This window comes from Acanthochromis polyacanthus, chromosome 17 (genome assembly GCF_021347895.1).
Source record: "Acanthochromis polyacanthus isolate Apoly-LR-REF ecotype Palm Island chromosome 17, KAUST_Apoly_ChrSc, whole genome shotgun sequence".
Classification (NCBI taxonomy): domain Eukaryota; kingdom Metazoa; phylum Chordata; class Actinopteri; family Pomacentridae; genus Acanthochromis; species Acanthochromis polyacanthus.
In genome coordinates this window covers 8,188,329-8,214,833 of record NC_067129.1, presented here as the reverse complement: position 1 = coordinate 8,214,833, position 26,505 = coordinate 8,188,329, and the positions used below count along the sequence as shown (strand labels likewise).

The following is a 26,505-nucleotide window of genomic DNA, read 5'->3' as shown; positions in this document are numbered from 1 at the left end:
CATTGTGTATAGTTTCGCCCCATCTCATGTAGCGTTGTCTTCTTTGTGCCTTTTTGCACTTCTAAAACATTTATCTTGTCATTATTGTGGTTGTTCATTATTGCACCCCTTTTCATTCTCTTGTAGTCCATGAATTATTGAAGGAGTTGCTTTTGCACTTCAGCTGATGCTCCTCATTATTAGCCTGTTTGGCCTTTAAAAGGCTCAATGCCTTAACTCAGCAGCTCCTAAAAAAACCTCTCAGTCCTCCTGGTCCTTGTGTTAATTCCCATCAGTCCATGCCAGTGTTTTCAAAAACAGGATTTATCTTTTTGCACTGGGAATGCATCTTTATGATTATAATGAACATGTATACAGAAGTCTTTTTGGTATTTGGTACAGTTATGGCAACATTATTTGAAAGCAACAGGCCTGTAATTAACTTTGCATATCAATAAAATGCAGGCTTTTCTCAATGTTTGGCTAAACAAGACAGCAAAAGAGAGATGTCCAAATAATCTAGTAAATACTATTTGAATTTTTTTTCAGTGTGGTGAGTGTTGTTTTGAATAAACCACAATGACGTTTATTTGCCATATCTTTTATCAAGAGTTTGCACATAAAGTGGATTATGTTCTTAGAGTAAGTGAGGAATGTGTGCTGTCTCTAACAGCAGTCAGATATGTAGACTATGTGCTGTTATGTTCAGCCCACCTCTTTTTTTCAGACACTTTTTCTCCTTCAATTTTACTGACAGCGCCCTCCATAATCATTGGCACCCCTGGTTAAGATGTGTTCTTTAGGTTCTAATAAATTCATTTTTTTTTCTAAATAATATAGGACGACAATGAAAAAAGAGCAAAATACCCCTCCCAAAATAAGAAAAAACTTATTTCAAGAAACTTTTACCTTGAAAAAGTAAAAAAAAAAAAAAATCTGCTAATAGAACAAGTGAAAAATGGCTTGGTAAGATTTCTTGAAATAAGATATGATATTTAGAATATTGAGAACTTAAAATTAGCTGGGAAAACTTATTCTAAGCTGTATTTTACCAGGATTGATAAGCTTAGGTGTCTTAAAATAAGCCAGACACACTTTTTCACTCAAAAATGGATTTTTGCCTTCATCAAACCTCCTAGTTTGAGACATATTAACCCTCCTGCTGTCTTCATTTATGGGCGCCAAAAAATATTGTTTCCTTGTCTGAAAAAAAGTCCAAAAAATCAGCCAAAAAATATTTCTGAAAATTTGCAAAACTTTCAGAAAGAAAGTTGCAATAAATCCTTAAAAAGTTTTATTTAAAAAAATCCCCCAAATTTGGCAAGAAAATTCTTGCAAATATTTTTAAAAAATGAGTAAAAATCTTCACAAAAAATCCTAAAAATATCTAAAGGGATTACATATATCAGTAAAACTTCTAATGTTTTCTTTAAGAACATTCACATATAAATCAACCAAAATCAGCGAAATTCGCTGGATTTTGGTTGATTTTTATGTGAATGTTCTTAAGAAGCATTTTACCATTTCTTTTTTCCACCAAAAATATGTTCAAGAATTTCCCAAAAATGTTCAAAATGTGGACATCAAAAGTTTCACTGTGAAAATGTTTTGGTTTTTTTTCACATTTTCAAACTTTAAAATGGGTCAATTTTGACCCACAGGACAACACGAGGGTTAAACTTATTTTGACTTTTCTTGCAAAATTCAACTCAAAAGAAGATCATTTCAAGATTGTTTGACTTAACAAGATATTTAAGATGCACTGTCTTAAAACAAGTCTCTCCATCTTGCTGAAATGTCACTTGCTAAGTGAATTTATCTTAAATCAAACGGGATGAGACATTTTGACTAAAAACAAGACAAAAAGATTTGGTAAGATTTTGAGTTTTTGCAGTGTATCTCTTGTATTTGTGTACAGCTGAGCATGAGTGTTTGTCCATGTGTTCCATTGGTGGATCCTTCTCAGAGGGAATCTAACTGTCACTCCGTGTTTAGGCTGATGAGCAAAAGACCTGAAGCCAGACACAGAGATTCTGGGAATCAAGGCAGATGAAACACTGATTAGTATGGTGGCAATGTGACCTGTTGCTGAACTTATGATACAGGCGTCATTTTGTCTTGTGGAGTTCACGAATAGGTGTGGATGAGGACAAACGCCGTGGAGGCAAGAAAAGTTAATCCAAGAAGGGAATGTCTGTCAGCTTCATTAAATAACATTTTCCACCTCAAGCTTTAATTTCCCATTGCATCATTCAAAATAGAAACAACCTGATGGCAAAGCTGATAAAGCGTTCACATAACACTCGAGCTGCACAGCCTCTATATTTTGATTAAGCCGTTGATCAGCACAACATCATAACCTTTGACTTGTGGGGCGTCCTCGTGGTCAAAGGTCTCTATGCTGACTTTGGCTAAAGTCCAACTAAGGCCTATAGTTTTTTGAATAAATGCACCATTTTACGAACAATAAACTATTCGTTTTATTAAAACATCCTTTAGTGTATCCCTTAAGCCTACAAGCCATGAAATTATCTCGTTTCCTCTTCATTATTTACACATGAGCTTGTTTTGATGGATCCATCGAAGGATTTGAACGGGTTTCGGAGATCAGTGGGAATTCTGGTGATTCCTCCTAATCTTTGGCACATTACTGAGATACTTAAATAGGTCAGCTTACTCTGACTTTGCTGCCAATGCTCCCATCATCCGTACCATAATGGGACTGGGAGCTGTTAATCTTCTAAGATCAGACAGACAGGAACACCGAGAATCTTAACACTTCTCTACAGAGGCCGACACCCTTCATTTTACCTCTTGCTCTACTTCCAAAGTAACAGGCTTTCAGTTGTTTACTGTTGTCTCTTTGATTAAATGCACGCCTTACTCTCATGTATTGATCGGAGAAAGTGACGTTAATCTTCTGCTTTTTAACCTCTGTGACTGAGCTTTCATAAGCAACACTATAGAAGCTACAAATCTTGGGCCTCTAATTAATGACTTGGTATGACCCCTTGTTTAAAACAAGCTCAGCTCACACAGCAGGCTAATAATAGCAGCTCTAAATGTTATAATTAAACACAAATTTTGTGGAAAACCCCATACACACCGTTTTTCGAGAAAGACAATCTCCAAGAGAGAAAAAAACCCATAATTTCAAAAAGCCTACGCTTTCTGACTCTGATTTATTCTCCTTTCTTAACTGAGCAGACTTGATTGACTTGTACTTGTTCTGTGGAGGATTATCAGCCTACTACTACCACAGCCACATGGCGATGGTGTGGATGTATTTTTGTCACTGTGATTTAGCTGGTTTCTGTTTTTAAACCCTTTGTAGTCCAAAAAAGCCATCCGCTGATTGCTTAACTGGATTACGAAGCAGGGAACGACTGTAATAATGAGCTGGCTAAGCCTGAAAGATGTGCGGAGGGTGTCAGCAAGTATAAAAAAGGAGATCAACTGTTGTGGACCACACTCTCAGCTTACCCTGACACACTCGGCAGAGGACGACTGAGAAGAGGTAAGCCTGCTTCAGCTACATAGATGGGTGGCATGGAGGGATGAGATACAGATGAAGATGCCTGATTTTTACAACTTTTTGAAAAGAAATTGATGAGGAAAAACTACGTTAGATTGAAAGAATATATATGGTGATGAAACAACAGGAGGAAGTCTGTGGGGTTAAACGCAAATAGAAGGAGTCATTATAATTTTACTGCATTCTCTAATCGACTATTGCAATTACACTACAAGAGCAGAAGCAGATTTGAAACATTTAATGTGATGCATGCTTTAGTTTAATGCTCACGGCAGCAGACCAGTCTGGTCATTAGGAATCAATGTCTGGCTGTTATAGACTGAAGTAACTGAACGAATAGCTGGTGGTGGGTTTTAAAGTGAATGAGCTAATCTGCTAAAAATCCTCTCATTGAACACTATATGACTGCAGCCTTGACGTAGAACTACAAATGCAGGCAGAATAGAATCCTAGTCATAAAAACAAAGCTGTTTTCTGCTTATCTGCAGTTAATAACCAGCATTAACTGTGCCAAACTAAGCAAAACAGAACATTAATCCATCACTACCAAATGTAATAGGCCAAAGAAAAATAATGATAATGATAAATGGGCATTAAATGTTACATATAATAATGTATGAAAGTTTTAGCAAAGTGGCTGCAAGACTCTAACAAAGCTGTAAGTGTTGGTTTAGTTCATTATTATGTAGATTAGCTGCTATATAATCACAACTGTGTGCTATAATGGATATTATATTGTATTATATTATATTTTAATGAGTTAAAGTGAGGCATGCAGCTGCTCTGTACCTCTCCATGGTGCTTAATTTGCAAAGTTTCATTGGACTGTAGATTGCTACTGAACCAAATAATTCAGTGTTCTCCTCCGTCTTTTGCTTTTATATATAATACTGGAACTTTTTCAGGCCTAAAATTGTTAAATGAAGGAGTTTAACTGCAGAAATATTTGGCACATCTGTATTCACTCTTGTATTTTTTTATATCATAAAGAAAAGCTGTTTCAAGAAATAATCCTCAGTACTGGAAAATTAAGTCTCACAGATTTAGTGTGAAGACACAGGGTTTTATGATGATGCGTTTGGAGCATTTTACTATTTTTTTTTAACTGTTTAATTTGTATAATTTTGGGTTTCAAGTTAAGGCAGCTGGTGTATTTAAAGTAAACATCTTTAATTGAAATACAAAGATTTTTTTTAGGATTAACTTACAGATAAATATGACCAAACAGTCGCGGGGCAATAGATGATGTCTGAAAAAAAACTGAAACTCAGAAATACACAAACCCTACTGACAACAATACAGTTTTATCATAAATATTTAATGAACAACAGGAAATCAGTGTGTGTAGTTCTGGTAACTTTCAGTGATAATTTGCATTTCAGAGCTATAGAGAGCTGCGGTAAGGATTTAATGTCTCTTTAGTGCAGAAATACTATCACAACTTCCGTTTTATCCATTTGACTGTCCTTGAACAGTCCAACCACTTTGGTTCTGCTGCTACATTTCAGTGGAAACGCACTGTAACACAATCATGTGTGCGATGTAAATCTTTGGTGGTTGTTGTGAGGCCTTTGTCTGCTGGACTGATGCCAGGGAGCAGACACAGAATCACAGCTTTCACTCAGGATCTCTAATACCGATGCTATAATCTTATCGCGGCGGATTAACCTTCTATACCCTCGAAACAAAACTCCACTCCGGCTGCCACAGAGGTGACAGTTGGTGACGGATCAATGTCTTAATCATGACCTGTGAAAGATACTGTGGCCTCCTGGTAAACTCCAGTTTTTCTTTTCTTCCAGGAGAACACCTCTAAACACCTTCCAGAGATGGCAAAGTAAGTGATGCCCCCCAAAGGTAGTTCTCTGAGTAGTGGTGGGGAAACCTCTTATTCACAGAATCTATTATTGGAGAGACTGGTCCATTTCACTGAAAATATCTGAAAAGCTGATATGCAAACTTGTGAATTTGTCGCTTTTCAAACTGTGCTTTATTGGAGTCTTGGAGTTCTCCTAAAAGTAGCAAGCGCTTTTAGAATCTTCACTTAAGGTTAGTCAAAGCTTAGTCAATTGACTTACAAATGTGGTCTCAGACAGTCATGAATGTAATTAGATTTTGCTGATCACGCTAGTAAAAAAGAACTATTTGGGAACACCATTTGAAGTTCTCTCACCTGAGCCAGCCTCACAATCCGGGCGAGATGAGGTAAAGCTGCTCCACACTTAGCTATTCCTAAGTAGATAAAGGGAAATAAGGGATTATTGGGCCTTCTGCTGCTTGCCAAGAAACCTACTTTACCTCCAGAATCTAAAACTAACCATTGTTGTACCTGGCTAATCCTGACAGCTACACCGTCAGTAGATGTAATTAAGCAAAGTTTATTTATAAAGCACTTTTCCAAACAGTGACTCCACAGCGCAGCACTGTAAATGATCAATGTACTCTTCTTTAATGACACAAGTTTATTCAGCTTTTCATACTTAAATGTTGGTTCCACCTCTGATTATTTGGATGAGCGATAAAAGCAGAGAGTAAAGCAAAGGATGGGAAATGAAAAATGAGACTTATTTGGGCAGCAAAGCCAGTGGAGTGAGAATAAATGTTGTTATTAGTCTTAAAGCAAATCTCTTGAATCGGTTTCTGAGTATAAGATGAATGAATAATATGCTAAATAGATGTTCTTTTTTCACAGGATTTTCAAGAAGACCAGCGGAAATGGAGGAGTAAGTCTTCTTCTTTTGATCAATGACAAATATGTAAAATATTGTAAGCAGGATCTAAAACACTAAATGTTGTATTCTGTAACAGCTGACCCTCTACCTGGGGAAGAGAGATTATGTGGACCATGTATCCTCAGTGGACAAAGTCGGTATGTTCCGTCTTCAGGGTGTCTGTAGCTCAGCTGAACTCTCTGGATGATAAATATAACACTGTCTGCCATCCTGTTACCTTTTCAGATGGTGTTGTGAAGCTGGACCCTGCAGATTTTGGAGACAGGAAAGGTAAAATCGAAAGAAGTTTCCCTTTTGAATTTAATTTAATTTCAAAATGCAGCACTTCCCTGAGTCATATAGAAAAGAAAGTGATCAAAATGTAATCTGATGTGCTGACAGTGTTCGTGCACCTGGCATGTGCCTTCCGCTACGGCAGTGACGACTTGGATGTGATGGGCCTTTGCTTCAGGAAGGACATATGGGGCCAATTTGTCCAGATCCACCCTCCTGTAGACAAGCCTGCTCTGTCCGCCATGCATGAAACCCTGCTGAAGAAGGCTGGAGACGGCGCACAGCCTTTCTCTTTTGAAGTATGTCCACAATTTAACAGTGTGAAGCGTTCAGTCTCTAGTGTTCAGCCTGACATGAGAAGTCTGTTTCAACTCAAGAAAACATTATATCGCACCACGTTAGTATTAACTGTTTAACAGGCAGTTACTTCCTGCTCAAGGTTGAGGGCAGATTTGTTAAACCACTTGCTTGTTGGATGATTAAACTCAGCAAATAGGTTATAAATAGATCACTGCTTTATTAGAGATGAACAAATACAACCATGTTATTCAGAATTCAAATAATGAAAAACAGATGGTTGCTTCTTGATTCCTTTTTAGCTATTTCAATGCTTTCTCAGCAGTGCATAGACAAAAATAACTCCTCTGTTTAGCTATAAATGTTTGTCTTTGTCTCTCCAGATTCCCACCAACCTGCCGTGCTCAGTCTCTCTGCAGCCTGGACCTGACGACAAGGGGAAGGTAAACTTTCTTGTTTCTCTCCCAACGAACTCTTTCACTAACATTAGATCAACTTAAACTTAGTGTGCATTATTAGAGCTGCTAACATTTGATTTATCTATTATTTATCAGGCCTGCGGTGTCGACTTTGAGGTCAAAACCTACCTTGCCATGGAAAAGAACAACCCTGATGAGAAGATTGAGAAGAAGTGAGTATACTTGAACTCTCTGTCATCTCTTTCAGCCTCATCAGCAGTGTTTCCATTCCATTTTCTCTACTTCTTCTTCATCCATGTCTTCGTCGTCCTCTCTTCTTCTGTCCGACAGGGACACTGCTCGCCTTATCATCCGCAAAATCCAGTACGCCCCGTCTCAGGTGGGCGCCGGGCCAAAAGCTGATATCTGCAAAAGCTTCATGATGTCTGACAAGCCTGTTCACCTAGAAGCTTCAATGGAGAAAGATGTAAGTGGCAAAACTTTATTATGAATTTTTTTTTTTAGCTGTATGCACAACTTCAGCTGACTGACTTTGAAGTATCTGTGGAGTAAATAAATGTGTTTTCTCATGTCCAACAGCTCTACTTCCACGGTGAAGACATCCCAATCAAAATCAAAATCAAAAACGAGAGCAACAAAACAGTCAAAAAACTCAAAATCACTGGTGGGTACCTCTGATTATACAAATGCTTGAAAACACACCAAATCAAGTGACTGTTTTAAAGAGCATAACACAATGATCTATCTTATTTTCCTTTCACAGTGGACCAAACCACAGACATTGTCCTCTACTCAGCAGACAAATACACCAAGGCTGTTTTTACCCAAGAGTTCGGGTACGTGGGGAGAGAACTGAAAGTATCACAGAAGCTAAATGCAAGTTTGGTGTGTTTATGTGAGGATTTCTTTGCATTTAACCCTCGACAGAGAGACTGTGGAGCCCAACGGCAGCTTTGACAACACTCTGACCATCAAGCCCCTGCTGTCTGAAAACAAAGAGAAGAGAGGTCTGGCGCTGGATGGTCGACTGAAGGATGAGGACACTAATTTGGCCTCAACCACAATGTGAGTGTCTCAAGACAGCAGGTTTGAAAAGTTTGGACAATGCAAGTCTCCCTTCTGCAAGTTTGCATACAAGGCAGCTTCCAGCTTAATGTTCACAGTAGCTTTTCTTGCATCAGCGTCAGTGATGAATAAATTAAACCATCTAATCCTTCAAATCCCTGTGATTCCTCCTCTACAGGCTGCGAGAGGGTGTAGAGAAGGATGTGTTGGGGATCCTGGTTTCCTACAAGATTAAAATTAACCTCATGGTGGCCGGAGGAGGGTGAGTGATTTTTAGAGCAAGAAAACTCAAGAAGTACAGATTAAACAGAATAAAAATGAGCTTAAACTAACTCACGATTCCTTCCTGCAGCCTGCTGGGCGGCCTCACTGCCAGGTGAGTAGCATCCATTAGCAGTTATAGCAGAACCTATGCAGTCAATAAGCAGCCATCGCCAACTGTTAGTCTGTTCTGATTGGTTGATTCATTTTTTTCTCTGCAGTGACGTCACAGTGGAATTGCCACTGATGCTCATGCACCCCAAGCCTGAAGGTATTTTTTTTTTCTTAATGGAGGATTTTCTGTTTAGTTGTAGCGGCTACCAGTGCACTTGACGGTTTATACTCACAGTTTACTAATGATTTCTCTTTTTATGTCATTCTCTTCCTTTGTGTTCCTCGACCATCCTAACTGACCAGAGTAAAGACTGCACATCAGTGTAAGTGGTGTTTAATGCTTTTATTTTTGATGGCATTCACTAAAAATCACAAAATTTGGATTTATTTTACAAGTTAAGTTCAGCAGAGAGGTGATATTTGTTGACATTTCTTTCACAGTTTACATCCCAGCACTATAAAAAGTTATCAAAATCAGCCTCAACATCGCCACCTGCAACACTGAAGTGATGTAAACATAACACAATAATTAAAACTCAACAGTGTAATATAGCCTATAATCAATAATAATAATATAATAATACTTTATATTTATCTAGCACTACAAGGATATTAAAAGAAACTGTTATGCAGTGTCCATTGTAAAAAAAAATGTAAAAATTTAAGAAAATCTGCCAATAAATACAATAAAATAACTATTGGAGTTACTACAAGTACCTCAAACATAGTATATGAGTGTTATGTTTATTTTACTCATTCATTCATTGTAATTGAATGAAAACTAAACATAAAAATATAAAAATATAATTTGCAGAGTAGTAACCATCACATGCATATGATTGAAGCTTCCAGATTTTTACCTAAAAAGAACAGAGAAATTCAGTAACTGTATTAGAAGTGGAATTAAAAATAAGATAAAGGTTCTGTAATTAACATTATAAAATTATTTTAGTACAAAATGGGAGTAAAGTTACCATGAAATATCTGTAAAACAGAAATCAATTGTGGGCATCATTTAGTTTTGGTCTGTTTTCATGTGGTTAACATGTAAATTAATCCTTTTTGAGTGATTTTACTTGTTATGTTGGTTACAAGGTAAACACTTCGCACATCTATCTATCTAACCTAGTTTTTCCTCATCAATTTCTTTTCAAAAAGTTGTAAAAATCAGGCATCTTCATCTGTATCTCATCCCTCCATGCCACCCATCTATGAAGCTGAAGCAGGCTTACCTCTTCTCAAACTTGTTATGTTGGTCAATAAAATAGGGTAAACAGATAAAATGACAGTGAATCGTTCAAAAAATATAGTTTGTTTTTCACTGTTCTGCTGTGTTGTGACTTGTCTTTGTGTTTACGTCTTTCCAGAGAGGATGTTACCCTGGAGGTTGAGAAAACACCCACAGAAAGAAAGGAAGACGACAAAGGGAAGTGACACAAATCGAAGGAGAATGTGACGAGCGCCCTGAAACCAAACAACAACAAACCAAGCGACTGAAGAGAACGACAGTCTTAACACACCAAGGACACAGGCAGGCGTAACATCAATCCCCTCACAGATTTTGTTGTTGAATTGTTGTCATTTAGCTGTAGAAAGAGTGTTTGGATTTCAAAGTAGTATCCAACATTCATACACCAAAGATGTCCATAGAAACAAAACACGTATATATGTACATATAATAAGTGTTGGCCTGTTTTGGAAATATGAATGTAAGAAAATAGAAAAACCAGTTTGAAGCCCATAAAATGCATTGTGCTTTTGATCACTGTGATACACTCATCGGGTATTTTCAATGATGTGTTTCTTTCTGTGAAATGTATCGAAATCATTCTGACGAACACATCGGATATCTCAAAATACAATAAAACTATTTTTAAAAATGGATCTCTGTGATGTGTTTTCTGTTCATCTCTCTCCATGATACTAAAACATTTAAAACCTGTCTCTTCATCATATGTGTTTTTCTCCTTAATATCGAAAAGTCATGCTTAATTTTAGTCTAACTTGTAACCTCAAGACCTTTCGAGATAGACTCGAAAGGTCTTGAGATAGCTGTAGGAGAATGGTGCTCACAGGGTTCTCCATGAGGCGGCTAATCGTCAGTTATTGTTGACATAGAATACTGCGTAACACCCTTTCCCAAAATAATCAATCCATAAGACATCATACACTCTTAGATTATTATTCTTTTGAAAATGCTGCAGCCCCAGGGCGGCAAGTAGAAGCCTTTCTCCAGTGAAAATCAAGTTTTTTTTGCCTTGTTAGCATGTCTGGTGTTTTTATTTTCATCATGAGCAAAATAATTGGTCAACAACATGGATGAGCCTTTCTACTTTCCACTGAAACTGTACTGTATCAATGACAGTGTCAAAAACAGATTTCCAGGGCTTCAAACATCACAAACCTAAATATGGGGCTTTCTGTGTCATTACTATTCTTTAGAATCTGTTTCCAGTTAAAACATCCATCCATTATCTAGGATCATGGGTGGGCTGGAGCGCATCCCAGCTGACTTCGGGGGACATATACAGTCAAACAATCACACTTGCATTCACACCTACAGACAATTTAGAGTAACAAACTAACCTCAGCATGTTTTTGGGCTGTGGGAGGAAGCCAAAGTACACAGAGAAAACCTATGTTAAAACATGCACAGCTGAATTATTCCAATATGAAAACTTTCTATTGCACAGTTTAGGGTAGTTTTGCATTGTCTGAGCAGAATTGTAGGTGAGCTGGTGTTCATAAGCTTCAGTGGAGGTGGGTGAATGACGAGATGAGTACTTAAATCTGCACATTTCAGAGAAAGCAGCACTGAGGAACCACATCTAGGCTAAAAAAAACTTCTAAATATGTAGCTTTAGCACACATAGAGAACTGTTTGAGGTTAAATCAACAACTGGAGAAGAACTTAAAGCCAACTTATCTGAACAACCACCATGAAACTATGTGGAAATAACGTTTTATATTAATTAGTATACTCTTAATATATTATTTTAGAATGTAGTAGCTACGTATTTCCTCTACATCTTAAACATTGTAACTAATCCATTTGGCAGCCCTTGCAATCACTCCAGTTCAGACATCTTTTCTCGGAAGGACAGACGAGTGATGTGAATTAACACAACTAACCCAGGAGGAGTCCCAACAGCAGAGGGCAGCAACTCAATTTTAACAAACAAAGAAGAAGACGACGACGCTTGACGGCTCTGACGCCATCACGCACAACGTGTAGCCCTGAAGCAACATGGCTTTGAATGGAGGTTTGTGAACTTATGTTAGAAGCAAGTTAACGTTATTACTTCTCATATTCACCCGTATTGTTGTTTGGTAGAAAATTAGAAGCACGTATAGTCAATCATTCTCGCGTGTTATTTTGTTTTTGCTGAGATTTGTCGTCGCCACCATGTAAATATCGTTAGCAAGATGTTAGCCCGGTTGATTTGCTAGCTAGCTTGTCAATATTTTCTAGCTGACCCTTTCGGATATGATACTCAAAACAACACAAGCTTGGCAGAAATCAAATGAGGTCAAAAGCCTTGTGAATTCTGGCGAGTACAATCGGCAACAGAGATAAACAACATGCTCGCACACGTTACAGCAATGCTAAGTACTGGAGAGACAGCAAGACCGATTTGTGGCACTGGCAGCTAGCAGTGACTACTGGTGACACCGCCGGATGCCACGGTTAATGCTACTAACTATTTAGGGGATGCAACGGTTAATGCCAGTACTCATAACGCTGTTTAGGCGAGATGCCACGGTTAATGCCACTGTTTAGGGGATGCCACGGTGAATGCCAGTACTTTTACCGCTGTTTGGCCGACATGCCACGGTTAATGCCAGTACTCATACCGCTGTTTAGGCGAGATGCCTTGGTAGGTAAGTAAGTTTTGCCAAATGATTTTACTAATGATTTTTACTACTATGTCACTTTTTTTCCGAGTGAAATGATAGTTAAGTAGGATACAAATTTCAACCACACTTGAAGCAAGCAACCCCCCACCCCACCCCCTTAACTTGTTACAAGGTAGTTACGGTTTTGCCCGTATTTTCTTATGCAAATACTCCATTTAACTCCGTGCAAACCCCATACGGTAGGCCTATCCTTATTAATGAGTCGGAATATAGTAAGGCTGGGCAGTTCCTAGGTTATTTACCTCCGCCAAGGAGGTTATGTTTTCGGGAGAGTTTGTCTGTTTGTGTGTGTGTGTTTGTTTGTTAGTTTGTCTGTGAACAAGATAACTCGAAAAGTTATGGACCGATTTTCATGAAATTCTCAGGAAACTTTCAAAATGGGACAAGGAACAAATGATTAAATTTTGGATTCAGGAATGTTTTAAAGGATAAACGGGTATGCCTTGGCAGAGGTGTGCGCTCTCTGAGTGCTTTTCTAGTAAAACACTGCTGAACAGCGGGCCACAGGGGTGTCTAGTTCCAGTACTGGTCCCAAAATCTAGCAAGATTTTTTGTAGGTCCTACTCCCAGGCAAAATGTGTTTACCAAGCAAATTAGATCCAATGCGGATATTTTGTGTTTTATTAACACAATGTTAGCAATTTAAATGTTTACAGTCAAATTTAATTTTTAACGCATTACACTAACAAACATTAACCCCTTAAACAGGCAACGTGTACCAGGAGATACACACTCTTTAATATGCTGTAGAGGGTGTGCTGGGAGGTTTTCACTTATCAAGTTAGCATTTATCAGAAGTCTTGTCTGGTGTTAGCATTTGGATCACATGATTTGGTTCTGGCTATCTTTCATCGTTTCGTCAGCCTGATCAGAAAACAACATGGCTGCCAGTGGTGGAGAACCTGCTTCCTTGGGGGTAAGTTATCATATATTAGCCATACTTATTTTCAATAAAACCACAATATAAATTCCTAAAATCAGTTAGGACATTCGTCTAAACACTCTGATGAAAAAATGTTCCAACAGTGTTTGTGGTTTTACTTAGCAGCTTTTGAAATGTACGTATGCCCTGAGATACGTTGCCAGATTAGGGGTAGAAATTTGGTCAATGTGCATTATTGAAAATTTTGTTTCAAACTGGAAGGCATGTTAATAATTGCTGCAGTAAATGATATTGTCATGCACAGCTGTGCCTATTACAACAGTATAACTGTATTTTATTATAAAAACTCTATTTATTTTTAAGCTGGGCATCTTGGCTAGGTCCTTTTATGGGAAAAGAAAGGAAAGCACAGGAATGAGATTGATAGAAGAGATCCCTGCAAGTTCTTCTGACTCTGAGTCCAACAGGGATGAAGATCAGGAAGTCATTGTCAGTCAGCATGAGTTAGAGGCAGTGAATGAAAGCAGTTCTGATGAGGAAGATGAAAGTTCTGATGAGGAGGATGAAGAAATGGCTCGCACTACAAAGTCCAAACGAGCCAAGGGATTCAGGTGACAGTAGTTTCATTTAGGGACACTTATATGTGCAATCCATACAAATGTATGCATGTAGTAGTCGATATAAGGTGAAAAACCACAAACCTTCTGTATGGTTGTGATATTTACTGAAAATAGCCTGCCACAAACCAGCTAAATTCAGTCCATACTTGCACCAGTACCACTTTGTACAAATAACATAACATGTTTATTATGTATTTATGTATATATTTTGTTTTTGTTTTTTTTACAGCTGGCGTAAGAAACGGTTTGAGCATCAGTCAGTGGCTGCTGCCAGTGAATTCAGTGCACCTGATGAGCTGTCTTCGCCGCGTAGCTACTTTGTCCAATTTTTTGATGAAGATCTGTTCCAATATATTGCTGAACAGACAAATCTCTACAGCTGTCAAATAATTGGAGTTAGCATTAACACCACCGTTGATGAGATAAAGTCGTTTGTTGGCATTAAGCTAATCATGGGAGTTGTGAGAATGCCATCTATGGATGATTATTGGGCAGATGCATACACGGGCCAACAACCCCAAGGCTCATGGTTGATGTCTGCCATGATCAAGTAGATCACCTCCCAACTTTCACAGACAAGGGAAGGTGCAGGCTTTGTCCAGAAGGACAGACAGCAATCTACTGCACAAAATGTGGTGTTCATCTGTGCATCGTCACTGGGAAAAACCCACGCAATTGCTTCCAAGCATTCCATAAAAAATGAAATATGTACAGGAAATGAGGGGCATTGTTCATAGAGTTCTACCATTATGGAAAACCTGGACCCAAAAAACTTTCTCCAGTGTTCAGTTGTGTATGCGTCATTCGAGAAAATGAAATTGCTGTGTTGTTTTGTTTTTATATAATCTTCAGTGCACAAAAAGTTCAGTATGTTCATCATGAAATGTTCCATTTTTTATCACTTTTTTATGTGATTTCCTTATGAGATTACTGTGATGGATTGGTAAAATCAATAAAACCAACTATAAAAGTGCACTGTGTAATGTAACTGACCAAGGAATACAACAATGTATAATTTATCTCAATTATATTGAACATTGTATGTGGAGAACTACCATATCCTCCAACCCTGTAAAGGACGGAACATGAAGAAGAAGAATATTGAACATTAATGTGTTTATCATTTGGACTCTATTTATACCTTAATAGGGCAACATATCCTGGGAGATACGACTCATAAAATCCAAAATATTGAATATACATATATATATTGAATATGCTAATATACTTCTTAGGGCCTAAAGAGATGAGTGATAACAAATTATTTTTTGCAACTAATTTACCGCTCTTGCCTGTTTTAGGGTTAAAAAAAGATTTTAAAAAATTGCCTCTCCACATTTATAGCTACTTTTACATTGTTATATACAAGCATAAGTGATATTCATTGACTATCATTTCTTGTTGACCATTCAATTCAATGTTTCCACAGAGTTTTGAGTTGGTGAGAAGTAGCAAATGGAAATGGAAGGTGAAAAAAGCCACTTTCACAAGTCCCTAAAATAACTTCCACCTTGACTTCCACCTAGCATGTCATGGTGGAACGTACTGTTATAACCAACATTGTTACTGTTCTTCACAGGTTCTCATCAGATGTTCTGTGATATGGAGTCATTGTTGGCCTGTGTTGGTTCACAGTGCATTTTCTGCACAGGAAAAGAACTAGCCAACATAAGTCATCTTAGTAAAAAGCATCTTAAGGATGCTGTTTATTTTAATATAAACAATGAAGGTATGGAATACAGCCAAAGTACAGAAAGGCACATTGGCAACCTTTTCTTTTTGAGAAAGTAAAGAATTATTTTTGACAATCTCTACTTTTGCTCTGTTTTGTTGTTGTTTTTTTTCAGAGAAATTTGTGGTGGCATGCTTCTGCAAAGACAGCAAATGGACCTCAAGAAGCCATTACCACTGCCCACACTGCAAATTCAGAGCCTTTACGCGCTCAGCAGTGTTCAAAAAACACTTAAAGTCAAAACATGGTAAGTGTTCTACAGTGTTACACACAAACATGGAGGGATGATCAATATCTTGTAATCCACAGTTCTTTGTCTATAAGAGGAACACCAATCCAAAAGATACAGAAATAAAGTTATAACATTGAATATTTTCATATATTCTATTGAGTATTGTGAACAAAGAGGTTATAAAGAAATTAACAGTCAACTACAGTTTGTTATATTTTTATTATTATCTGATGTTTTTATTTGGTAATTTGGCAATGTATTAGATATCTAGATCTCAGTATAATTGTATTGGTATGTACCTCAGTTTGACTACAAGGGTGCAATTTAGATTCAGATCTTGTAGTGATAGACAGCACAGCAGTAGGTGTTTCATAACAACAGGTAATCATTACATTAGTGGGAGATGGTAGTTAGTGAGGACAACACAGATCTTATTGAGATGCTATTGAAATTATGCTCAAAATCTGCAATAACTGACATGCTTCGAAAACTGTTCCCGAAGCAGAAAACAACCTAATAATGACAGTGTCAATAATCATGTCCTTATGTGTCCTACAATTTAACAATGTCTGTGTCCTGCAGGCATTCAATCACACATGAGACGAGGTAATATATTTCCCTTGTTATTTTTCCTTCAGTGTAGTTCTTCCTGTTTTGATTCTGTAAATTTAAATTACATTTCTGGTGCAACAGTAGCTTGCAGATAAGGTGAAAGCTATGATGAGCATTCATAAGTTAATGTTGAAATCATATTTCTTTCAATATTTTTTCAGTCCATTTTGTTTTGTTTATTATATGTCACCCTTGTTTTGTCCTAAACTATGTGTAATTCATGAACCCAATGCATGCTACTACCCTTGTACTTGCCCTGTGCTGCTGCAATACTTGAATTTCCCTTCTGGGGATCAATAAAGGATTATCTTATCTTAATTTTAATTGAGAATAACAACGTAAAGACTTTAAAGTTTTGAGTCAAAGGTTTGCTATGTCAGTACTGTCTTTCACAGCTGAGGAGCTGTCAAAGAATAGCACTAAATAGGCTAAAAACATTTTCTCCCACAGGAGGATCATTGTGCTCCTTTATTGAAATGAATGTGGTATAAGATCTTGAAAGACATATGATACCTTTCAGTTTGTGACAGCACGCTTATGTATAAAACTCAAATTATCATTACGTAATACAAGCAACTGTCTTATTTGATTCATTGTAATAATGATGACAGGTTTTAAAGAATTGAGAATTCTTTCCTTTGCCATTGTTGGGTCATTATTTGACTAAACATGGTTGTCATAAAGTGCAGTTGTCATTTTTTAGTAAATCTCAAATAGATTCTGCAGAGTCTGTGTCTCTCTGTCCCATAATCTATGCTTTTAAAACCAACAAATATGCAATCTGTACTTTGCAGAAGTAATGCAGGCTGAGTGTGGCAGTAACTCTGTTTACATGTTTGACTGAAACTGCTATTTTTTCTTTTGTCTTGCAGAAAAGGCAAGCATGATATACAAAAAAGTTGAGAACAGTACAGGGGAGTCCAAAGATGAACAAATGGGAGTCCTCAAAGAACTGCAGAGCTGGGAGGGTGAATATGACGAGTCCTCTCCGATGGAAATGCTGTCATTTGTTTTTGAAAAACAGGATGACTATGAGAAGTTCATTGAAGAAATAGTCGACATAAAAAACATGCAAATATTTGCCAGGTTTGAGGAGGTTATGAACCTGAGTAAATAAACTAATCAGACAGCAGGATAAACCACGGCATGTTGCCCAAACAGCGGTAAAAGTACTGGCATTAACCGTGGCATGTTCCCTAAACAGTGGCATTAACCGTGGCATCTCTGCTGGCATCTCCAGAGGCCGCTGGAAATGCCGCTGCGGCAGTGGCATCTCGCCCCAACAGTGGCATTAACCGTGGCATCCGGCGGTGCCACAAAAAGTGTCACTGCTAGCTGCCAGTGCCACAAATCAGTCTTGCCCCCACTGGAGTACTGTTCATAAGTCATGTTACACTTGAATTTGTGTTTCTAACAGTTTGTTAGCTTGTCTGTGTGGGTTCAGTACAATTAAATCAAGCACTCACCTTGTTACTGACACACAGGTGACGAGGACTTTGAGTGGGAGCCTCCGTCAGAGGCAGAGATGAAGGTGATCCAGGCTCGCAGGGAGCGACAAGACAAAATCAGTAAGCTGATGGGAGATTACCTGCTGAAGGGATACAAGATGCTGGGAGACTGCTGCGATGTGTGTGGGGTGAGTAGAGTGGGTTGTTATGTTGGGTTTGTGAGGACAGCGGTGCCAAAGTAATATATGTGGAGTAACGTACGTGTTGATTTGTGTTTCCAGACTATCCTCCTTCAGGACAGACAGCAGAAAAAATACTGTGTCTCATGTCAGGAGCTGGACTCTGATATTGACAAGGACAACCCTGGTATACACAGCTCACACACTCTTAGTTAATTCCCAGAGAGGTGTGCTACGGAGCAAGTTTGATGTAGTGAGGCTTTCTTTGTGCAAGTTGGCTTGACAAAACCTAAAACCACAATCAGAGATAACATGTACCACGGTGGTGGTTATCAGCATACTTTGTTGAACCAGGCTTTCTTCACCAGGCTCTGTGCATACTCTGATAAAAGGAGATGTTTAGTGCGTCATGTGAGCCTTCATCCACAAGAAATGGACACATTCTGCTTAGACAATTGTTAATCTTATATATATATATATATATATATATACACACACACAGGATGTCCCAAAAAAAAAATGACATCACTTGAGATGTCTATATTGGAGTGACTACATGGTCAGGATAAATGATACTAAATAGGATTTATTTTTGATTTAAAATATTTCATTCTGTAAATTTCAAATGAGAAATTCTGGGGGATGGTAATTTTATAATGTTCCAAAGTTATTACAGATGTTCAGTGTGTGCACCGCTTGTGACGCACACATCTAGTCGGGAGTGGAGTTCTTGTTCCACTTGCTGCAGCATGTCATGGGTAACATTCCCCAGAGCCTCAGTGATTCTGTTCTTGAGTTCCTCTACACATGTGAGAAGTGGTGGGATATAGACCAGTCCTTTCCCCACAGAAAGAAACTGCACGGTGTTAGGTCAGGTGAGCGTGGGGGCTAGTTCTACGACACATTGTCTCCATCATTAGCACAACCAATTTGTCTCTCTCGTTTTTTTGAGCAGAAGAGCAAAGAAATTTTTAACAAATTATTAGGTGATGAAATGATGTCAAATTTTTTGGGACACCCTGTATATTTACCACTCAGTGCACTCTCAATGCAGCCGGTTGTTTCTAACATGATTAGAGCTCTTAAATTTAAAACTTTATACATTTAAAGATGATTCTCAATAGGTGCATTTATGTCTTAGAGGATTTCAGATATGACATAAATTCTGTTAGTAATAGAGATTCTTTGAAAAAGGATTGGTGGAAGTGTGCTGCTTTTTACAACCAATTTAAATCCCAGATTCCAAACATGACCTCCTCTGTCGCAGGTTAGCTGTGCATCATCAGTTAACATAGTAATCTAGCCAGGTTCAAACAGAGCCACCTTTGTAATTTTAAAAACTCTGACTTTAGGCTCAGCATACCTCGCTAACCCATTACTCTGACTTTATAGTACACCCCTCTGGAGTAAAACAGCTGTCTTGTTGTGCGTGTCTCCTCTCTGTTTTCTGTTTGTTTACTTCTCTTTTTCTACATCACTGCTTCTCTTGCCTTGTACTGTTTTTTGTTCCAATGCTTCCCTCTCCTCACTCCTCTCAGCTCTGAATGCCCAGGCTGCGTTGTCCCAGGTGAGAGAGAGGCAGCTTGCCGCCCAGTCCCCTGCACCGTCCCAGACCCCTGAACTCAATGGTGGTCCTTCCAACGGTCAGCCAAGCGTGTCAGTTCCTCAGCCCAGACCAGAGCACTGTGAGGGGGCTGCTGCAGGTGGAAGAGCCCTTCTGCCTCCGCCTGCCGTCCCTCCTCCTCCAGCTGCTCCCTCCACCACAGCCCTGGCGCCCACTCGTCCCGCCGTTTGTCCACAGAACCCTGCCCTCCGGCCCGTGTTGCAAGAAGCTGAGGAAGCTGTTCTCACCAAACTCCGCTGGGCCACTACCCAGTTGCAGGGCGCAGCCTCCCTGGAGGCGAGTATCCAGCTCTGCAGCCTCATCACCAGCTGTGCCAGCTCACTGCGCAGCCTCAAGGAGCTCAGCCAGTAACCACAGCGGACTAGCTGAAACTATGGGGTGATGGGAACGCTGGTTCTGCTTGCCTCCGTCTTGGAATACTGACTCTGGTTCAGCGTCTCTCTTTGTCTGAATCCTTGCTTAGAGCTGAATTCAAAAGTGGTCAGATAATGCACTTGAAAAACGATAAAAATGCAGAAAGTTCGCAGGTTACTCCTGGGTTAATGTAGTTGAACGGCTGGCAGAAATACCATGTTACATGTTCATTTCAATGTTTTTGTCAATTGTAATTAGAAAAATGCAGCATTTTCAAGCCATCAGGCCATTAAGATTTTAAATAAGGATTAATCTTTTTACCACAAGAAAGCAGTGCTTACATGCACCCAGAGCTGGTTGGCTTTGGTTTATCCACACTCCTGGGAAAAACTGTTTTTTTTCCTTCAATTGGTTGTATCCCAAAAAGGGCACTGGGTTGCAATTCTGTAAATTTTTACAAAAACTAAAGTTCCAGTCTACACATACCTGTATAATGTGTCCTCACAAGAAAAGTCCCTGTGCTGATAGATGACATGGTGCTGAACCATAAGACGTAAAGTGAAATTTACAGCATGTTGGTACGTTGTTAAATACACCAGACTGCTAATATGACCCTGCCTTTACCCACAGACACAGTTGGATTCTCTATTTGCTGCTCAGTCTGACTCTCGCATAGTTGTCTCCGACCTTCTGGTGAAGCAAAGGTTAATAATTATGTGCTGAGGTTAAATATATTTGATGCGTGACGGTCATGTGGTTCAGCGATGAAACTGCGCAGCACTCAGGAGTCAGACTTACAGTTCATTAAAAGTAAAAACTGTGCATTGTACATCAATAGGCTGCACTTCATGTTAGATTAGCCAGCTTCAGTGTTGATCAAGGGAGGTAAGAGTTTTCTAATAATATGCCAGAATAAAGCTTTTCCTCTTCGGGAGATCTGCAGCTTGTTTCTTTCCACAAGAGGGCGCAAAGAGCAATGCCATAAAGTTTAATTTTAAAGGAAAAAAGTATGGAAGCAAATACAAGTGAAATGCATTTCTGTTTCCAGGGTGGATTACAGTTGCAGATGTGCTCATGCGCTTTTGTCCCTACAGAATGATTGCACAAATACAGGATTTAAACGTGCTTTGCCACAATTAAATGCATGTGTTTGTAGTTTCTTTAGTATGTGTATTGTAGTGCATCAGTCTACCTAATTATGGCGGTGTTAAGCTTGTCAGTTCAGATCAGCTGTAACCAAAGCTCAGCCTTAATCCTGTTAAAGCAGCCGGAGACGGTTTGACAGCGGCGCGACGTGGGGAGGTCACGTCGGGGCGGAGCAGGTCGATGTCAGTGAAACACAAAGGAGAGAAGAAAACAAAGCCCGGAAGCCTCAGATTCAGTCACATCCAGATCAGTTTGCTTTCCTTTTCCAAGACGGATCTCTGTCCTGCGATGAGAAAACACCACGCATAGGTGATGCTCAAGTCAGTGTGATGCGCATTTGTGTGTGATCCAGCTTTTCCTGAGAGTTTTTCACGTGCGTAAAATCTCGTCGCTGCGTCTCCGCGGTGCCGCGTCTTGATGGACCGGAGTTGGCGCAGCGCGGCGGACCGTCCGGTGGGCGGTGTCTCGTCCGCAGAGGGGCTCCCGCCGCTGCCCAAAGGCCTGATCGGCATCCTAAACTCCAGCGGCGGGTCGTGGCGGGACATCGAGAAGGTGCACAGCAAGAGAGCCCGAATCCAGGCCGACATCAGCCGAGGAGACGTGCAGAGGGGTCCCAGCAAACCGGGCGGGCTGGACGCTGCTCTGGCGCTGCTGCGGAAAGAGATGGTGAGCTGCATTTTCCTGATATTTATATTCAGAGGATGTTTCTTTGGGATATGTGTGCAGTGGAGGAGCCAGATCATTTTTCAAGTGGTGGCCATAATGAGACTATTAATCATAATAGCTTGGTCAGAGTGTTTATTTTGTTTTTCTCCCAATAAACGGCTATTAAATAAGATAAAATCAGCCTTTATTAAGCCCAGAGTGGATACATGTGTAGCTACAGCAATTAAAGGGATAGTTCAAACGTATAGGGAAATCCGGTACAAATAAATAAATAAATGCAAATACACACAAGTACTGATTCTTTCATATGTGGACATCCAGATGCTGCACTGATTGCTCTGGATGTGTTTTTTTTTAAATCAAAATTGCATGTGTCTTTAGTATTGCACGGGTTCTTCTATTAGCAGAAATAATTACATTGCATGGATTCCATCCATATGTTTTTTTTAAAAAAAAGTTTATATGGAGTTTTTCCTTTTCATTCATTCAGTTATTTATTCAGGCATTCATTCAATCAACAATGTAAGAAAGAACATTTTGAAAATTATTGGCACACGAACTCTCCTAACTATAAAATATCAAACGGAAAAGTTAGTAATATGAAAACCATAATCAGTCCATTTAGGTTTTAAAAGCAAACAAATCAGCTAAAACAAGAGCAGCTGAAAAATCCTGAATACCCCAAACATTAAAAATGAGCCAAACTTTAGATTCTTTTGCAAATTATTTCGTGTTGCAAATGGATTTTCCAATTTCAGTTAAAGCGTAATCCAGTCATTTGAGTGTTTGGTAAAGGCTCACATTAAATGACAACAATGAGGACAGTAAGAGCCTTATAAATATCGGTAAACCCAGTGTTTGTCATGTCTTACAGTGAGTGACGATTATCCAAGTTTAGCAATTCATAATGAGTGTTCTCACTACCAGTGATAATTCTTAGTGCAGAATGATAAAACAGCATTCAAGGGCTTGAAATTTACAGAATTTTCATGACATACTGGCCGAATGTGTTGATGTTGCACCAGAGTGAAATATGTTTGTCTCTGCATTGTGTGGGCTCCTGGGGGCAGCGCTGGTTGTAGAGTTTGACCACAGGAGGAAGTAAAAGGCCTGCAGGATCTCTCTATCAGAGCGTCCAGCAGGAAGTGGGACGTGTTGTCAGCCAGCATCCTCTTGTCTCTCACCACCTCCCCTGGGTCAAAGGGGCATCTCAGGGCAGAAAGGGCCTTCTTTACCAGCTTGTTAAGTCTTTTCCTGTCTGCTGGAGAAACACTGCCACCCCTCAGGTCCAAAAGACCAGAGTCTTCTCAGCATTTAGTCTACTCTGTCCTTTCTCATAGAGAGAGTTGTCCAACCAGTTCTGTTGAACATCCAGGTGCTTATAAGACATCACCATCTCAGTGTCCATTTCCTGGATGTTCACTGATGTGGGTTGAGTGTGGAAGTCCACCATTAGTTCTTTAGTTTTCCCAGCATTGATATGGAGGTAGTTCTGCTACACTAATCCACAAAGCTCTGGATCAGACTGTGTCATCTTCATCTGTGGTGAGGCCGACAATTGGGAGTCATCAGGGGAGAGTTGGCTGAAGTTCTATGGAAAGTCTGCAGTATAGAAGGCGAGGATGAAGAGAGCCAGAAAAAGAGGCAAGACTGTGGGAGTCACTGTCCTCTAACGTCACATACTGTGGTCGGTTGCTAAAGTAGTCCATGATCAAAACTGTGAGCTGGTGGTTCACCATCTTGTGGTTTGTTTCCCAAAGCCCAAGGTAACATCCACAAATGTCCACCAGTTAATCTGCTATCTAATGTTTGACAGCTAGTCAAGTGTTTGATGAATCACTTAAGCTGTATTTCCTGTCAGCATCTATACACTGATCAGGCATAACATTAGGACCACCTGTCTAATATTGTATTGGTCCCATTTATGCTGCTTAAACTCCTCTGACGCAGTGGAGCATGGACTCAGGACCTCTGGAGGTGTCCTGTGGCACCGGGACGGTAGCAGTGAATTCTGTGGGTCCTGTGGTTTGGAGGATGGGACCTACCTAGATCAGGCTTATCCTGGTACATCCCACAGATGCTCAATAAGATTTAGATCTGGGGAATGTGGAACTCGGATGAACACCTTAGCTTTGTTGTGTTCACCAGAATATTCCTCAGAACTCCTGAGCTTGACCTGCAAGTGTGTGGTACATCTCAAACATCCACATGAATGTCAAAACTCAGGGTTTCCCAGCAGAACATTGCGTTATAACCAGGTGATCGATGTTGTTCACTTCACCTGTCAGTGGTCTTAATGTTGTGGCTGATCGGTGTATAATTCTTCTGAGTTTTCCACGCCCTCCTCACACTCCTGCATTGTGTCCAACAGGTCGGCCTGCGTCAGCTCGACATGTCTCTGCTCTGCCAGCTGTGGTCTCTGCATGAGGCCATCCAGGACTACAAGGGCTCCTCGCTTCTGTCTGAGGCCTCGTTCCCCACTGATAATGGATACTCTGAAGAGGAGGAGGAGGAGGATGACGTAGAGGAGAAAGATGAGGAGGAGACAAGAGCTCTCTCACAGCCTCCGTCGTCTTCGTCCTCGTCTCTGCCATCACCCAGCAGCAACTCCAGGGACCAGTGGATCAAAGACTCCTTTCATATTCCCTGATATAGATACAGACTACATGTACTGCATTTCTTTAGGTCCCATTTACAGTTGTTTTCATACTATCTCTTGTCCTGATGTCCAGTTTCTAGTCTCATTAGCATTCATTTTTTTCAAAACTTTAAAATCAGTGCCTGTTTGATAGAAAGACACTTCTTCACCCCAGAATGACTTCATCTGACATTCCACAATGCGGTTGTTTTCTGGACGAGACGTTTGTAACATAAGCATCTACATATGTGGCCTTTGATTTTTCTTTTACAGGTTTTTCACGTGTATGGTTCAAGTTTGAATTCCGCTTCAGATTAGGTGAATTTTACCTACATACAAGGTTATAAGAGTGTGTTTTCTCCGTGTACACTTCACAATTGAGGATAATGGAAAGTAGTAGGGGTTTCTGATCTACACAGGGGTTCAGAACTTAATGTAAAATGTGTCTTGGGTGCTTAGATGGTGACGGTTTAATCCAGACTGTTGTTTTATTGTCAGTTCACCACTGTGCATTGCTGCTAAAACTAAATGACACTGTGTAACTCCTGACGTCTCTTGTATGTTGAGGCAGAAATGAGGCCAACTTAAAGAGAAGAAAATCAAGAGAAACAAGTAGGATCAGATGTTATCAGCTGTAATATCGTCTACATGCTACAACCTGCTGCTTGTTTGGGATTTAAAATGAGCTGGGGGGCATACTGGATTTTATAATTCCAGTACTTAGCTTTTTGTTTTTGATCCATCTGATGGCAGTTTGTGGTTTCATGATGATTCCTAAGTGTGTAGATCAATCTTTCCGTTCACTCAGTATTTTTGTTTTGAATTAAGAATTCTGTCAATTGATAGGCTTTATTCTTAGTGTTCTATCAGCCCGGTCTGCACATTTTTATTACTCGAAAAAGAAATTATTTGAAAATGACATGTTTTTCTGTTAAATCTTACAGGACAAGAATTTTTAATTTTCCGCTGATCTATAGTTCCATACAACTGATTTAGGAACTTTTAGGCACACATTGAGATTCTTAGCTATCACACAGTGTCCTCAGGTTTAGCACAATAGTGTATTTATTCATTTATTAAAAACATGTCATTTTTTGCAGCCTTTCTGGAAATCTGAGTTTTTAGTTGTATAGAAAATTGTATGACTATAATATTTTGTATTCACTGTTGTAATACTTGGCTTCCTCTTTAGGCTGCAGTCATAACAAAACTGAGAAAGGATGTCAAATTATAGGAAATGATCCCTTTCTGTCAGTGTTAACGGTTCATCCTAAATAGATTCTGCTTTTCATTCTCTTCTGAAGTTTTGAATCCGCACGAATAAATCTTTCATTAACTCCCATTTCAGTATTTTAGCTACAGCAGCTTGCTTTTTTTCTAATTATTATTCCGTATTATTCTAGTCATTTAATTCATTTTATCACATTTCTAACACCACAGTGCTTTAAACATAGCATTTAGAACTGCACAAGTTCGACTATCAAACTCTGTTCCAACAGCTCAAGTTAAACAGTCCCTCTAGTGAAAACAGTCTTGAATCAAATCACTTGTCAAACAGTTTTCTGTGCAGCCAAATCATTTAGAAAAGCCGGTGAGTGACTCTTTTGTACTTAAATCTTAAAATAAAACCACAGTGTTAACCACAGGTATGTACAGCATTCTTTCAGTTGAATTAACAGCAATCAAAGCATGATATTGCCAAATGTGGCCAACAGGGGACACACTGTCTCCAGTCCGTCAGTCCTGAAGGCCTCCTCCTCTGAAGTTATGTTGAAATC

At 39.3% G+C, this 26,505-nt stretch overlaps 4 protein-coding genes across 7 annotated transcripts in view; 3 read left to right on the top strand and 1 right to left on the bottom strand.

The window, feature by feature from the left end:
* LOC110959394 (phosphatidylinositol-binding clathrin assembly protein-like) overlaps positions 1–26,505 on the bottom strand; it is a 168,496-nt gene that overhangs the window by 24,381 nt on the left and 117,610 nt on the right. The gene's annotated exons all lie outside the window — the stretch shown is intronic.
* On the top strand, positions 3,153–10,557 carry arr3a (arrestin 3a, retinal (X-arrestin)). The gene is made up of 17 exons (XM_051937316.1): positions 3,153–3,496; positions 5,317–5,351; positions 6,207–6,237; positions 6,323–6,383; positions 6,472–6,516; positions 6,628–6,818; positions 7,200–7,259; positions 7,371–7,447; positions 7,566–7,701; positions 7,815–7,899; positions 7,999–8,071; positions 8,163–8,300; positions 8,479–8,562; positions 8,653–8,676; positions 8,783–8,832; positions 8,979–8,998; positions 10,043–10,557. The coding sequence occupies exons 2-16, from the start codon at positions 5,344–5,346 to the stop codon at positions 8,981–8,983; spliced, it is 1,068 nt and encodes a 355-aa protein (XP_051793276.1). The 5' UTR covers positions 3,153–3,496; positions 5,317–5,343; the 3' UTR covers positions 8,984–8,998; positions 10,043–10,557.
* On the top strand, positions 11,835–21,211 carry znrd2 (zinc ribbon domain containing 2). Of its 4 annotated transcripts, XM_022206239.2 has the most exons (9): positions 11,872–11,938; positions 15,526–15,564; positions 15,676–15,825; positions 15,944–16,075; positions 16,643–16,666; positions 17,545–17,640; positions 18,157–18,308; positions 18,402–18,486; positions 19,838–21,211. In XM_022206239.2, exons 2-9 carry the CDS (start codon positions 15,552–15,554, stop codon positions 20,272–20,274), a joined length of 1,089 nt encoding a protein of 362 aa, XP_022061931.2. In that variant the 5' UTR covers positions 11,872–11,938; positions 15,526–15,551; the 3' UTR covers positions 20,275–21,211. The 4 variants fall into 4 exon arrangements, with proteins under 4 accessions (XP_022061934.2, XP_051793275.1, XP_022061931.2 ...); XM_022206242.2 differs by lacking the exons at positions 15,526–15,564; positions 15,676–15,825 and having other exon boundaries at positions 11,835–11,938; XM_022206241.2 differs by lacking the exons at positions 11,872–11,938; positions 16,643–16,666; positions 17,545–17,640 and having other exon boundaries at positions 15,520–15,564.
* Positions 21,602–26,372, top strand: fam89b (family with sequence similarity 89 member B). Its single transcript, XM_022206244.2, has 2 exons — positions 21,602–22,089; positions 24,461–26,372. Exons 1-2 carry the CDS (start codon positions 21,841–21,843, stop codon positions 24,737–24,739), a joined length of 528 nt encoding a protein of 175 aa, XP_022061936.1. The 5' UTR covers positions 21,602–21,840; the 3' UTR covers positions 24,740–26,372.